General features: G+C 46.4%; 1 protein-coding gene across 10 annotated transcripts in view; it reads right to left on the reverse strand.

The window, feature by feature from the left end:
* Nucleotides 1-74: 74 nt before the first annotated feature.
* The window catches only part of tp53bp1 (tumor protein p53 binding protein, 1), a 37,042-nt gene continuing 22,432 nt past the window's right edge, over nt 75-14,684 (reverse strand). For 9 of the 10 annotated variants that reach the window (XM_045209596.1, XM_045209594.1, XM_045209598.1 and 6 more), the window contains 13 exons: nt 13,114-13,471; nt 11,693-11,761; nt 11,079-11,231; nt 10,614-10,837; nt 9,671-9,841; nt 6,776-7,167; nt 5,650-5,973; nt 4,459-4,650; nt 2,851-3,039; nt 2,028-2,122; nt 1,490-1,686; nt 821-957; nt 75-541 (listed from right to left, as the gene is read on the reverse strand). In XM_045209596.1, the coding sequence (XP_045065531.1) occupies nt 345-541; nt 821-957; nt 1,490-1,686; nt 2,028-2,122; nt 2,851-3,039; nt 4,459-4,650; nt 5,650-5,973; nt 6,776-7,167; nt 9,671-9,841; nt 10,614-10,837; nt 11,079-11,231; nt 11,693-11,761; nt 13,114-13,471 (2,698 nt within the window). In that variant the 3' untranslated portion in view covers nt 75-344. The remainder of the gene's footprint in view (nt 542-820; nt 958-1,489; nt 1,687-2,027; nt 2,123-2,850; nt 3,040-4,458; nt 4,651-5,649; nt 5,974-6,775; nt 7,168-9,670; nt 9,842-10,613; nt 10,838-11,078; nt 11,232-11,692; nt 11,762-13,113; nt 13,472-14,684) is intronic. The other variant, XM_045209599.1, reaches the window with a different exon arrangement.

Genomic DNA, 14,684 nt, shown 5'->3' on the forward strand with positions numbered 1-14,684 from the left:
TCCTATTGTATAAATTGTAAATACTGTATCATTGTGTGTGCCTTTTCATGAAGAAACAGACTAATAAACAATCATTAAAATGAAATTATCAGTTTATTATTCCATAAAAACAGACAGGTTAAAACTATATACAGTAGCGGAAGCATGCAATAGAACTGATACAATACATTTAACATGGTTGAAGGTGTGTCTATGTAGGTACAAGTTGCTCCTAAGCACTGACACAGGGTCAGATATCATCCCTCATAATGGTTATGATTGAGCATTGGGAAACTGATCCCAGATCTGAGGTTAAGGGCATCTTCTACCTACAACAAACCTTTGTGTGCGACTGGAGGCTCGGATTAGGATGAGGGTGGGGATGTGTAGTCATGATGATATTGGGGGTTGCTATGGTATCCCAGGCGCTCCCCACAGATCAGACTGTGGATTAGCCACTCTGGCGACACCATGGGTACTTCCTGTGATGTCACACTCTTCAGAACCAATGGCGGACAGGTGCGGTCTGTGACCACCACGTCAAACTTGCCCCCAGGAATGTCTGTTGACGCAAACGGAAGACACGTTATGAAAGCAGACATCCAGAACATGCATTTGTCTCTACTCAAGGCTTTTACAGAGGGGGATGTAGAACAGAAACTGGGCTGGAGAACAGAAAGTGGAAAAGGTGGATTGAACCCGTGACCTTCAGGGCTAATAAGTGTTAGGGGTGTTGCCATACAGGCACACCAAAATGTTTGTTTTGTTTATTTTCAAGCACAGTGCTAGGTCATGATTAGTAAGGGACAGGCGAGCATGTATTGTACTGTGCTATACGTACCAGAGCTGTCCTTGTCTGCTTGGTGCTGTCTCACAGAGGAAGCTCCACTCATCGTCAGCAGCTCAGACCACAGCTCCACCGGCTTCTCAAATACCAACAGGACCCGCAGGGCCTTGAACGGGCTGCAGCGCGGATGCCTGATCAAAATAAACAAAAACGCAATGCATTCCCCTCAGCACATCGACCATATTAATACTTGAAGTGTTTTGTTCACTTTGAATGCATGACTCCTGAGGTGTTGAACTGTTTCACTCTATAGCCACCATGGTTATTTGTTTTAACCTGCTAGTCATCAAGGAACGTTTGAACGTCTTGAACAGATCTGGCCACATGTACTCTTAAATCTCCACCTGGTACAGCCAGAAGAGGACTGGCCACGCCTCAGAGCCTGGTTTCTTCCTAGGTTCCTGCCTTTCCAGGGAGTTTTTCCTAGCCACTGTGCTTGTGTATTGCTTGCTCTTTGGGGGTTTTAGGCTGGGTACCTGTAAAGCACTTTGTGACAACTGCTAAATGGGATTGATTGATAGGCTGTGGATGCCATTATAATAGTAGACTACCAATGTTTACATTTGTGCCGACTTAAAGTGCCTGCATTAATATTCCTGTGCATATGATAGTGACAGGAGTAGCCTGACATCATTTTCGGATAGAAGCAACTAGAATCCTCACCATTCCACTATGCGGTCGTCGGGGCCCACTCCGGCGGGCAGCAGGTAGTTCCTGTAGTTGAGCAGCTTGCCCTCCTTGCAACTGTCCCTCACCCAGATGTGAGACACACACGGCACACCACTGGCCACACACAGCAGGTACTTCCTGGTTCGGCTATGCTGGTCGGTGATCAGCAGGCTCTGATAGGCCGCCTTGCACTGCGGAGGGAGGGAATCACAAGAGAGGACACTTCAGGATGGGCAATATGACGTAGAAATTGAATATGTAGAAAGAAAGCTAAACATTCCATTCTTTCAGTGGAGTAATTGAGGGAAAAACTGCTGAAATGGGACTTGAACCAGGGACCCTTTGTTTACAGAGCAAGTGCACTACCTCCAGTGACATACTGTATAGGTGCAGACCTCTTGGCAGAGGATGTAGTGCGCCTACATAAAGTAATGCCTCCCTACTGTAGCTTCTCTCCATATTCCAGGAGAACTGACATGGCTGTAGAAGTGTGCTCAGAAGTAATTATATCTCTATGGGTGTTCCATCTCACCTGTTCCTCGTTGAAGTCCTGGAGGATGAAGCCTCCTCCGGCCTCCAGCTGGGTCTCAGTGTAGCGTTTGTGATAGGGGGCCGTCTGCACGTACTCTATTGGAGGGAAAGGACAACGTACAACGTGTTAACATAGACAGTCATAGAGCAAACACACACATGGAGAGATCTTTAGCTGTCATTTAGATAAGCAGAAAAGGATGTGTGTGTGTCAAATTAATTAAATACATTTCATTGAGGCTGCGCAGACCGCTGTGGAAGACCTTTGCCTAAAACTAACCAGATCCCTGGGCAGAATTCTTACTTGAGATCCATGTATTCAGTTGAATTTTTCTAGCATGTTTCCCATTGACATCAATGAATGATTAACAACGAAGTCTCAAAGTTAGGATTCCGCCGATTATGATTCATCTGTCAAACTTTAATATTGGGATGAACAACAAATTAGAGACCCCCTGAACAACAAATTAGAGACCCCATAATAATTAAAATGTCAATGTGGGGCTCCCCCAAAAAGTCACAAGATTTCAATGTTGGGCACCCCCAAAAGACAATATATAATTTGAACACTGGAATGAACAATCCCTTTAAGGGGTGTTCCACTGTCTGGAACTACACAAGGGTTTGATCCAAAATCGACCCCTAGACCCTAGAGATCTGACTGGATTTGACAGGTGTATGCAATTTGGTAATAGCTCCACTTTGCCCTTTGATAGGCGAGATGAAAGTTTCACCATATTGCTTATACCGATCAAATCCTCTCCGATCTCCACAAGGACGTAGGGTTTAGGGGTAGATTTGGGATTGGGCCATAGCCTTCTCACCCTCCTCGCCGTCGCTGATTGGCTGGTTGGTCTGGCGGTCGCTCTCTGACGATGCCGTCAGCATGAAGGCAAAGCCCAGGAAGAGAGATGCACTCTGGGGCAGCGGGCCGTGGGTCTCCAGCAGGGCACCATGGTCGCAGGGCAGGTCAGTGCCACTGCCTGAGGTGTTACACACACCAACCCGCTGACCTGTAGAGAGGGATGGATGGACGGAGACAGACAGTCAGAGAGACACACATAAACAGAGAGAACGAGAGAGAGAAAGACAGCAGAAATTAGAAACCATTAATGAAACAGTAGGAATTGTATATTTCAAGAGAGAAAAGGTCTATGAAGCGAAAGAGCTTTATAACAGACTGAGGAAGAACAGGAATACCACCGGTGCAGTAAAACGTGAGGTTCAGCCCTTCAAACAACTAAAGGAAAACAGGGGATCCGTGCGTGGTTCAAAGGGGTGAAAAGTTTATGGAAAGACACCCCTTTAAGCAAATAACAGTGGATACTATAAAAACACACCTTTCCCTGTCTCCTTTACACACGTGGACCAACACCAAGTCTATTAGTAGTTATTCACATACCAACTCAGCCTAAGGTCTTCTGTCGCTCCGTTGGTAAAGCATGGCACTTGTAACGCCAGGATAGTGGGTTCGATTCCCAGGACCACCCGCACATAAAATGTATGCAGTATGCACGCATGACTAAATGGCATATAAATGTATTATTATTTTATCAGGAGAGGGTGGTGGTTGCAGTGTACCGTGGCGGTCAAAAATATATTAGTGGGTCTGAATACAAACTCACAGGCTTTCATTTGACTGGTTATAGAATCTAGCACTACTAAGAATACTCTTTACAGAAAATCTTTTAAAATCCCAAACCTTTGTTTATTTAAAATGTTGGTGATTAAACAATCCCATTACATTGTCATTGCATGACAAACAAAGAGGTGTAATGGGTTCTCACTCAAAAAGATGTCGCATAAAGCTTACTTCATTACTCAATGTTTTTAATTATTTTCACTGCATCAGGGATAGCGTTACATTTTCATTGCATGCCCTGCCCTTATAGTTCAGATTACATTCAGAAAATAATTATGTTCAGAATTAAAATCATGCATTTAAAAAAGTACCAATACTGACTAAAACCAATTGTATTAATAAATATTGCATTTAAAATGTATATTTGCAGCAGTCTAAAAAATGCTGCACCCCACTGAGCCATATTATGTTAAATCAATATAGGTATGCATTCACTAACTGTAAGTCGCTCTGGATAAGAGTGTCTGCTAAATGACTAAAATGTAAATTTCTAGAATGTATAAAATGCCTCCACCTATCCAAAGCATCACCAAGGGCTCTCAGTCCACTGTTCTGGGGTCAGGTCTGTAGGGCTAGCTCAGCGATCTATGCTCTGAGGTTGGGGTTTGGGCTGTGGCTTAGTGTTAAAAAGGCTGGGGCGGGGTTTGGGCATTTGAGGTTTTGGGTTGACATTTAGGTTCAACCTAAATGTTAGAGGTTACAGTTGAGAGTTTAGGCTTGGACACAGAGGTTAGGTTTAGGGTCAGCGTTAAGGTATGGTGTCAGGGTTAGGGTGACCAGGTCTCCGTACCGGCTCTGGGTCCTCCTCCCCCCCTGCGGCCTCGCTTAGCCGGGGTCCTCTCCCTGTCCCTGTCCTCAGAGCTGATCAGCTTCCTCTTCCCAGAGGGGCCGGGGGTGCGGGGGCTGTCTGAGCTGCGGTTGGGGGTCCCCTGGGCCCCCCCTGTGATCCCCCTGCGTCTCCTCTTCCCCTCCACCAGGTTATCTGCGGAAGACACCACCATAGAATGTATTCTATTAGATCTCTATTTCAAGCTGTGGGGGTGGGCACAGCAATGTCACAAGTCATCACACTTGACACTGAAATGACACTAACATTTAACCTCACTTCTGTTTGATGAATCACTAATTGATCCTCCCTGTATGAAGGAATCACTGTTTTCACAGAGACTTGGGAGTCTTTATAAAGCTTTGTGAAAAGTAGAGATGACTCAACTCAAACTTAAGGGTAGTACTGTAATATATTTCCTTATTGGGCAGTGCTCACATTATACCCTTTTAACATTATCATGCCAACCCAACCCAACCCAGACTGTACTGTACTGTGCTAGGTCCAATCATTTATTTTCACATTGTCCTTTCCAGAACAGTTCCAACAACTATTGTGGTAGCATAATCAGGCCAGTACAGCTCGGCTCGGTGTGGAGAGGGTACAATTGTATTTATTTTTACCCCTTTTTCTCCCCAATTTCGTGATATCCAATTGGTAGTTACAGTCTTGTCCCATCGCTGCAAGTCCCCTACGGACTTGGGAGAGGCGAAGGTCGAGAGTCGTGCGTCCTCCGAAACACAATCCTGCCAAGCCGCACTGCTTCTTGACACACTGCTCACTTAACCCGGAAGCCAGCCTCACCAATGTGTCGGAGGAAACACCGTACAATTGGCGACCGTGTCAGCATGCATACGCCCGGCCCGCCACAGGAGTCGCTAGAGTGCGATGGGACAAGGACATCCCAGCCGGCCAACCCTCCCCTAACCCGGATGACGCTGAGCCAATTGTGCGCCGACTCATGGGTCTCCCGGTCTCGGCCGGCTGCGACACAGCTCGGGATCGAACCCGGATCTGTAGTGACGCCTCAAGCACTGCAGTGCCTTAGACCGCTGCGCACTCGGGAGGCCGTGGAAAGGGTACTTGAGGTTCTTGCCAGGGCACGGCTATGTGGTTCTCACTCAGTCAGTCCTCAAAGCTTTGTGGTTGTCTTACCCAGGCTGATGTCGGAGGCCTTGGTCAGGGGCGTGGATGGCTCGTAGGGCCCCAGGCCGTACTGTTCTCTCAGCCTGTTGCCTTGCTCCATGGTCAGGATGACGGAACTGCGGTTGTACCACTGCCTCTCTACAACTGTAGTGGCTGTAGTCTGGCCCTCCCTCTCTCCAGCTGTAGTGGCTGTAGTCTGGCCCTCCCTCTCTCCAGCTGTAGTGGCTGTAGTCTGGCCCTCCCTCTCTCCAGCTGTAGTGGCTGTAGTCTGGCCCTGCTTCTCCACACTGTAGAACAGCTCCTTGCCCTCCGTCTTGTAGCCCTTCACTAGACCTGGAGAGACAAGGCAAAGAGAGAGAAGGGTTGAAAAACAGTCAAATTCACATAGAATCATATCAGCAACATGGAGAAAACCAATATAGTGAATTGAAGAGAGACTACAGCACACTGGTGATGTTAACGCTCCACTGAAGATCCATTACATTTGTAGAGAGTCAGGATCACTAATGTGTTGGAGCTTCTTTTCCATTTAAAGACAGAAATGGGAAAAGGGCCAACCACATGAAGAGAAAAGAGTTTCCAGTGACAGCCTGACTTCTTCTCAGCCATGGGGCTGTGTTGTGACCCATTATTCTATCCTCTACTCCAAACCCATTCTAACCCCATTCTCTCTTCTCCTGTCTTCTCCTGTCCAGCATCCAGATTCTCCACACGTGTTTGCACACTCCCTGTCATGGGTTTAACCATGGGAGAAACTTCCTCCAGCCAATGCTTACACCAAACCAATCCATTGCTTTTAAATCCATGACAGGGATTGTTCAAGTGGAAACTTTGGGAGTGTAAACAATCTGTCCTCTCCCCTCCCCTTCTCATGCCGCATTTATAACAACTGGGAACTCAGAACTGGGAACTCGGAAATCTCCGACTTCCGAGCTTTCAAAACAACTGGGAACTAGGAAGAAAATGAGCTTTGACTGGGAAAAAAAAATGATTTGAACTGTCATCCAACTCGGAATTCCAACTCGGGACCTCGGGTCTCTTTCTAGAGCTCCGACTTTCCGACCTGAAGATCACTGACGTCATGATTTGACCTGATATTTTTCAGAGTTCTTAGTTGTTTTGAACACGGCATCACCTGTGCTGAAGTACTCGTCCTCCAGCAGTGCCGTGACCTCAGTGTCCAGGGGGATGGGGTCACACAGCAGGATGTCCTTGCCCGTGACCTCGCACTCATAGCTGTCATCGAAGAGCAGCCGGAAACGCCCCTCGCCCAGGTCCTTGGTGATGCGGCCCGAGTAGAAGTAGCCGTTGCTGGACCACTTGGCCACCACGCGAAGCCCCACGAAGCTGCTCCCAGCTGGACTGCCTTCATCTGGGGAGGTGGTGGTGAGGAGAGACGTGGAGGAGTGGCTGGGGACCGCAGGGCTGTCTGGGATGCGCGGGGTGGGACACAGGCGGGTGTAGGGCTCATCCTCGGAGGAGGACAGGGGTTGGCCGCGGGCATTGGCACGCGGGACGCCCGCACCCCTGGCAGAGTCAATAGGACAAAGAGCACCATCAACGTTTTGAACATTACAGACAGATATGTTTAGAAACGTTATGTAAAGAATAGATCAGCATTACTTCTCCAGTGGAACAGACTAGTAATGTTCTATATACTGTACATTTCTACCAGTAGTGATTTAAAGTTTGGGTTCTTTATAGTAAATAAGAAACATACATGTTAGACAGGGACAGTTGTGTTGCATTGAGATGATTAGTGAAGTCAGGAAAAGGAGACAGTTGTGTTGCATTGAGATGATTAGTGAAGACAGGAAAAGGAGACAGTTGTGTTGCATTGAGATGATTAGTGAAGACAGGAAAAGGAGAGAGTTGTGTTGCATTGAGATGATTAGTGAAGTCAGGAAAAGGAGACAGTTGTGTTGCATTGAGATGATTAGTGAAGTCAGGAAAAGGAGAGAGTTGTGTTGCATTGAGATGATTAGTGAAGACAGGAAAAGGAGCCAGTTGTGTTGCATTGAGATGATTAGTGAAGACAGGAAAAGGAGAGAGTTGTGTTGCATTGAGATGATTAGTGAAGACAGGAAAAGGAGCCAGTTGTGTTGCATTGAGATGATTAGTGAAGTCAGGAAAAGGAGAGAGTTGTGTTGCATTGAGATGATTAGTGAAGTCAGGAAAAGGAGACAGTTGTGTTGCATTGAGATGATTAGTGAAGTCAGGAAAAGGAGAGAGTTGTGTTGCATTGAGATGATTAGTGAAGACAGGAAAAGGAGACAGTTGTGTTGCATTGAGATGATTAGTGAAGACAGGAAAAGGAGAGAGTTGTGTTGCATTGAGATGATTAGTGAAGACAGGAAAAGGAGCGAGTTGTGTTGCATTGAGATGATTAGTGAAGACAGGAAAAGGAGAGAGTTGTGTTGCATTGAGATGATTAGTGAAGACAGGAAAAGGAGAGAGTTGTGTTGCATTGAGATGATTAGTGAAGTCAGGAAAAGGAGCCAGTTGTGTTGCATTGAGATGATTAGTGAAGTCAGGAAAAGGAGCCAGTTGTGTTGCATTGAGATGATTAGTGAAGTCAGGTAAAGGAGAGAGTTGTGTTGCATTGAGATGATTAGTGAAGACAGGAAAAGGAGAGACTTGTGTTGCATTGAGATGATTAGTGAAGACAGGAAAAGGAGACAGTTGTGTTGCATTGAGATGATTAGTGAAGACAGGAAAAGGAGACAGTTGTGTTGCATTGAGATGATTAGTGAAGACAGGAAAAGGAGACAGTTGTGTTGCATTGAGATGATTAGTGAAGTCAGGAAAAGGAGCCAGTTGTGTTGCATTGAGATGATTAGTGAAGACAGGAAAAGGAGCCAGTTGTGTTGCATTGAGATGATTAGTGAAGACAGGAAAAGGAGACAGTTGTGTTGCATTGAGATGATTAGTGAAGTCAGGAAAAGGAGCGAGTTGTGTTGCATTGAGATGATTAGTGAAGACAGGAAAAGGAGACAGTTGTGTTGCATTGAGATGATTAGTGAAGACAGGAAAAGGAGGGAGTTGTGTTGCATTGAGATGATTAGTGAAGACAGGAAAAGGAGAGAGTTGTGTTGCATTGAGATGATTAGTGAAGACAGGAAAAGGAGACAGTTGTGTTGCATTGAGATGATTAGTGAAGACAGGAAAAGGAGCGAGTTGTGTTGCATTGAGATGATTAGTGAAGACAGGAAAAGGAGACAGTTGTGTTGCATTGAGATGATTAGTGAAGACAGGAAAAGGAGGGAGTTGTGTTGCATTGAGATGATTAGTGAAGTCAGGAAAAGGAGAAAGTTGTGTTGCATTGAGATGATTAGTGAAGTCAGGAAAAGGAGACAGTTGTGTTGCATTGAGATGATTAGTGAAGACAGGAAAAGGAGACAGTTGTGTTGCATTGAGATGATTAGTGAAGACAGGAAAAGGAGAGAGTTGTGTTGCATTGAGATGATTAGTGAAGACAGGAAAAGGAGCCAGTTGTGTTGCATTGAGATGATTAGTGAAGTCAGGAAAAGGAGAGAGTTGTGTTGCATTGAGATGATTAGTGAAGACAGGAAAAGGAGAATGTTAGCAGGGACAGTATGGGATTGGAGAGACAGTAACACTGGTCTATAACAAATACCTGCGGTACTGCAGCTCTCTGGGAAGAGCAGGTTGGAGGATCCTTGTTCTAAAGCCATTTCTGTACTCTATGCTAAGGTTTCATTATATATCTCAGTGTCTGTCATCTCAGGTTTACTTGTTTTCAAAGTTTGGAAAAAACATACACGCACCTACACGTTTTAGAACGCTGAATGATGTCGGGAAGCAACCAACTCCCATGTGTCCATGTGTTGCGCACCAGTTGAATCGCGTTGCATCACAATTTTGGGAAGGCACAATTGGCTACGTACGTGCTGGCGTGGATGTAGTTGTGTTTGAACATGCAGCTAATGTCTGCTTTTGATGATGTCACTAGGTGTTTCTGGAACTCTGACCCACTACAGCTCCAGTTGCGTCCCTAGACAGGGCTCACCTGGACAGAGGTGAGCGGGACGGAGGCCTGCCCCTCCTGGCTCTTCCGCGGGGCGTCAGTGGGGTGAAGGCCCGCGACCCATGAAGTCCTTGAACTCTCTCTCCCATGAACTCTGACCCCGCCACTTGACCCCTGTGGCCCCTCTGCTGCGGCCCACTACCCCTCCTGGGGCTGCAGACAGAGAGTAGAGGGACAGGGAAGGATGAATCATCCCATAAAAGCTGAACTAAGGTCAGTTTTATGTTTTTCCTCATGATGATTAGGGTTAGGGTTGGGGGAAGGTTAGCTGATCCTAAATCTGTGCCCAGGCCAAGTCCTACCAAGAGAGGGACGGTCCATACAGCAGACAGGGGGCAGATGATGGACACCCATACTGTGGCCACATGGGTTGGTCCAGGTAGGGGAGCAGTTGTGGATAGGGCCTTACCATATGTGTTGATAGGGGGATCTTAGAATAACTTATCTGGGTGTTGGGTTGGGGGGTTGTGGCTGTGGCGGAGGGGTAGTTAGACAGTGGACAAAGTCAAAGACTGACATTTGCATGCATACCTGTCAACACGTGAGAGTAGTTAAAAGCATAGACATAGAATGTCACTTCTAGTAATTATATTTCTATGGTTAAGAGGGAACTTAAAGATCCTGAACCCTTGTCTAGTATAGGAATGATTTAGTTTCTCCCATGTTTGTGTTGTTGACAGGTGTGCAAATGTGAGTGCGAAGACAACAGAGATTAAGACTAAGAAATAAGCACAGTAAATAGTGTCAGAGCATGGATATAAATCATGTTACAAAAGACTGAGGGCCACTCATTACAAGAAGGCAGAAGGCAGTCACTAGACGGAAAAGTCGGAGGTCAATTCCATCAATTCAGATCAGGAAAGGAACTGCATGCATACATTTTTTTATATAATAATCCAATTCAAACCCATGTCCATTACAGTACCTGGCAGACTTGGCCCCTCGGCTGGGCGGCATGATAAAGTCGGGGCCCCTCTGGGCAGGGCCCCTGACTGTGCTGGTGCCCCCGGAGCTGTGCTGCAGGCTGGAAGCCTTGGAGGACAGAGAGCTGACATCACCCAGGTCACCGGAGGTCATGGAGCTGCCGGTGCGACACGGAGAGATGTCGCTGTCCAACACACGGCTGTCCACCACCGGCTCCTCCGACTCCTGAGGAACAGAAAGAAGGGACACACATGCACGCATACACACACACCAAGAAGACACACACTCCAAGAAGACACACACACACACACACACCGGGAAGACACACACACCGGGAAGACACACACACACACACACACCGGGAAGACACATACACACACCGCAACAGTGAGGCGTAATCAATGACAAAAAGAATGAGTTGGAGAAAGTAAAAGGACTATGAGCTAAATGCCTTGCTTGGTCCCACCTCAGTGACCTTACGGTCCACCTCTCTCCCATCCTCGTAGTACACATCTGTGATGATGCGTGTGACCGTCGTCCGCACTTCCTGAATGGTCCGCACGTGTCTGCGATGGGTGGGGCCGGCGGCTGCCCTCGAGGGCGGGGTCTCTGGCTCGCCCTGTCACACAGAAGGGGGTGGAGTTAACCCTTGACCCTCAGCACGTGTTCTTTGCTTACACATATCTGGGGCTGTATGTATGAAGTATCTCAGAGCAGAAGTGCTGATCTAGGATCAGTTATGCTTCAGAGATCATAATGAATAAGATTACATAGGCAGGTTGGACGTGATCCTAGATCAGCACTCCTGAGACGTTTGATACATACGGCCCTTGATCTGCTACAAGGTCAATCCAGTTTTATATTCTGTCAAAGATCATTTCAGTTTACTTCCCGATTTTGATAAAACCATAAAATACAATAAGCAATTGTCAATTCATGAATTGAATTTCAAACATGATGCCAATCCTGATCTGCTAACCGTTAAGGTGTAGGGGCTAGCAGAAGGGACAATGGTTTGGTTCTGTTCCATTTTGACATTGTAAGAAGGACAGGAGGTGTGAGGTAACTAAGGACCCTTACGCTGGCTGTTGGAGACCTGGGGCCAGCCGCATCAAAACTGGTCTGCTGAGACGCCACTCTCTGACAGAGCTAGAGGGAGAGAGACGAGGAAGCATGAGGACATGAGACAAGCAACGTGGATGAAGAGAGAGAGAGGTAGATAGAGAGAGAACATGAGGACATGAGACAAGCAAGGTGGATGAAGAGAGAGAGAGAGGGATAGAGAGAGAGAGGACATGAGACAAGCAAGGTGGATGAAGAGAGAGAGAGAGAACATGAGGACATGAGACAAGCAACGTGGATGAAGAGAGAGAGAGAGAGAGAGAGAGAGAGAGAGAGAGAGAGAGAGAGAGAGAGAGAGAGAGAGAGAGAGAGAGAGAGAGGACATGAGGACATGAGACAAGCAAGGTGGATGAAGAGAGAGAGAGAGAGAGAAAACATGAGGATATGAGACAAGCAAGGTGGATGAAGACAGAGAGAGACGAGAACACATAAGGACATGAGACAAGCAACGTGGATGAAGACAGAGAGAGAGAGAGAGAGAGAACATGAGGACATGAGACAAGCAAGGTGGATGAAGAGAGAGAGAGAGGGATAGAGAGAGAGAGGACATGAGACAAGCAAGGTGGATGAAGAGAGAGAGAGAGAGAGAGAGAACATGAGGACATGAGACAAGCAACGTGGATGAAGAGAGAGAGAGAGAGAGAGAGAGAGAGAGAGAGAGAGGACATGAGGACATGAGACAAGCAAGGTGGATGAAGAGAGAGAGAGAGAGAGAAAACATGAGGATATGAGACAAGCAAGGTGGATGAAGACAGAGAGAGACGAGAACACATAAGGACATGAGACAAGCAACGTGGATGAAGACAGAGAGAGAGAGAGAGAGAGAGAGAGAGAGAGAGAGAGAGAGAGAGAGAACATGAGGATATGAGACAAGCAAGGTGGATGAAGAGAGAGAGAGAGAGAGAAAACATGAGGACATGAGACAAGCAACGTGGATGAAGACAGAGAGAGAGAGAGAGAGAGAGAGAGAGAGAGAGAGAGAGAGAACATGAGGATATGAGACAAGCAAGGTGGATGGAGAGAGAGAGAGAGAGAGACGAGAACACATAAGGACATGAGACAAGCAACGTGGATGAAGACAAGAGAGAGAGAGAGAGAGAGAGAGAGAGAGAGAGAACATGAGGATATGAGACAAGCAAGGTGGATGGAGAGAGAGAGGGAGAGAGAGAAAACATGAGGACATGAGACAAGCAAGGTGGATGAAGAGAGAGAGAGAGGGAGAGAGAGAGAAAACATGAGGATATGAGACAAGCAAGGTGGATAGAGAGGGGGGGAATGGCGGTTAGGCTAGAAGAATAACGGACAGGAATCTCATCATCTCTTTCTATTCCCTTTAATATGATCAACCATATCATTGTAGCTACCCCAGTGGCTCTTACCTTACTGGGTGAACTGGGAGAGATGGTGTTGTCAAAGCTTGTCTGCTGGGACACAGCCCTCTGTCTGATGGCAGCGGCTCTGGTGGGGGTGGATGGCTCCGGGGGCCCACACGACTCTCTCTCCCCAGCTGCGGTGCCTGTCTGTGGGGTAGGCACTGCTGGACGGCCTGGGGTGGATGGTTCAGCTGGAGGCGCTTTCTCTCTGAGCCCCAATGACAACATACACTTCACTTCCTGGCGGGGGCTGGAGGGAGGCTCCGATTGGCTGTTGGGGAGGCTGATGCATCCAAGGGAAGGAGAGGAGATGGTGGGTCTTTGGGAGCTTGTCTGCTGTGAGGGTGAGCTGAACAGTTCCCCTCTGTGAAAGGTGAGACAGACATTTCATATGTCAATGGCACAATCAATCACTTTCATTGTGTGGTGAGCGTTCAAGAGCCAAAATGGCAGCCGTGCATCACCCCAGGACTAATGAAAATACATGTATGCACATATAAATATACAGTGCCTTCAGAAAGTTTTCATATCTCTTGACTTATTCCACATTTTGTTGTGTTAACATAGGGCGGCGCACAATTGGCCCAGCGTCGTCCGGGTTAGGTTGGCTCATCACGCTCATTTAGGCTTGCCATAACAAAGGGGTTGAATACTTATTGACTCAAGATATTTCAGATTTTTATTTTTTATTAATTTGTTAAAATTCCAAAAGTCAGAATTCCCCTTTGACATTATAGGGTATTGTGTATAGGCCAGTGACAAAAAAATATCACTTTAATCCATTTTAAATTCAGGCTGTAACACACCAAAATGTGGAAAAAGTCAAGGGGTTTGAATACTTTCTGAAGGCACTTATATAAGGGCTGATATCATCCTTTGCCAAATGTTAATAAAGGTTTCAGTATTGCCTCTGTAGTCCTGTAATGGTAGGCCAGAGACAGAGAGCAGGTACAACTAGGGCTGTGGTGTGTGGTGTGGACACCTTGAAAATGACCTTGTTATAACACCCCGACAGGACAAAACCAGACAGAGCCTCCATCTCTCTGAGGGGGCATGAATGGTACCCAAAATAGCTAAGAAGTAGGTCTCTCTCGCACGCACGCACATAACCTACTTCCAGAATTGTAAAGATATACCAGGACAGGTGGAGGGCTGTCAAGGTCAAATGGACACAATATTGGAGCAGCATACTAGTGTCCCTTGTTGATCTCAAACTGTCATACCGTAAAACTTCAATTAATAGTCTGGACGTTTATTTGCTTAAATCCCTGAACACAACAGGCTTCTATTAGAGACAGGCTTCTATTTGAGCCAGACATCTATTTCCTTAATGCACACAGCTTTTGCTAATTTGCATAGTTAATTGTTTAATTCCAGCATTCACTTCCAGCATTATAATATATTTTCTTCATTTCCTGCACTGATGTGTTATCATTTACACACTGTCAAATTGTTTGTCTTAGTATGCCTCTATATAAAAAATAAAAAAAACATTTCCTTGACAATAATTGTTCTCCTCTTTGACTGTGCAATTTAGGCAATTCTTACTTTCGCCACTAGAGTGTGATCGGACGATT

Source organism: Coregonus clupeaformis, chromosome 30 (assembly GCF_020615455.1).
Source record: "Coregonus clupeaformis isolate EN_2021a chromosome 30, ASM2061545v1, whole genome shotgun sequence".
Lineage (NCBI taxonomy): Eukaryota > Metazoa > Chordata > Actinopteri > Salmoniformes > Salmonidae > Coregonus > Coregonus clupeaformis.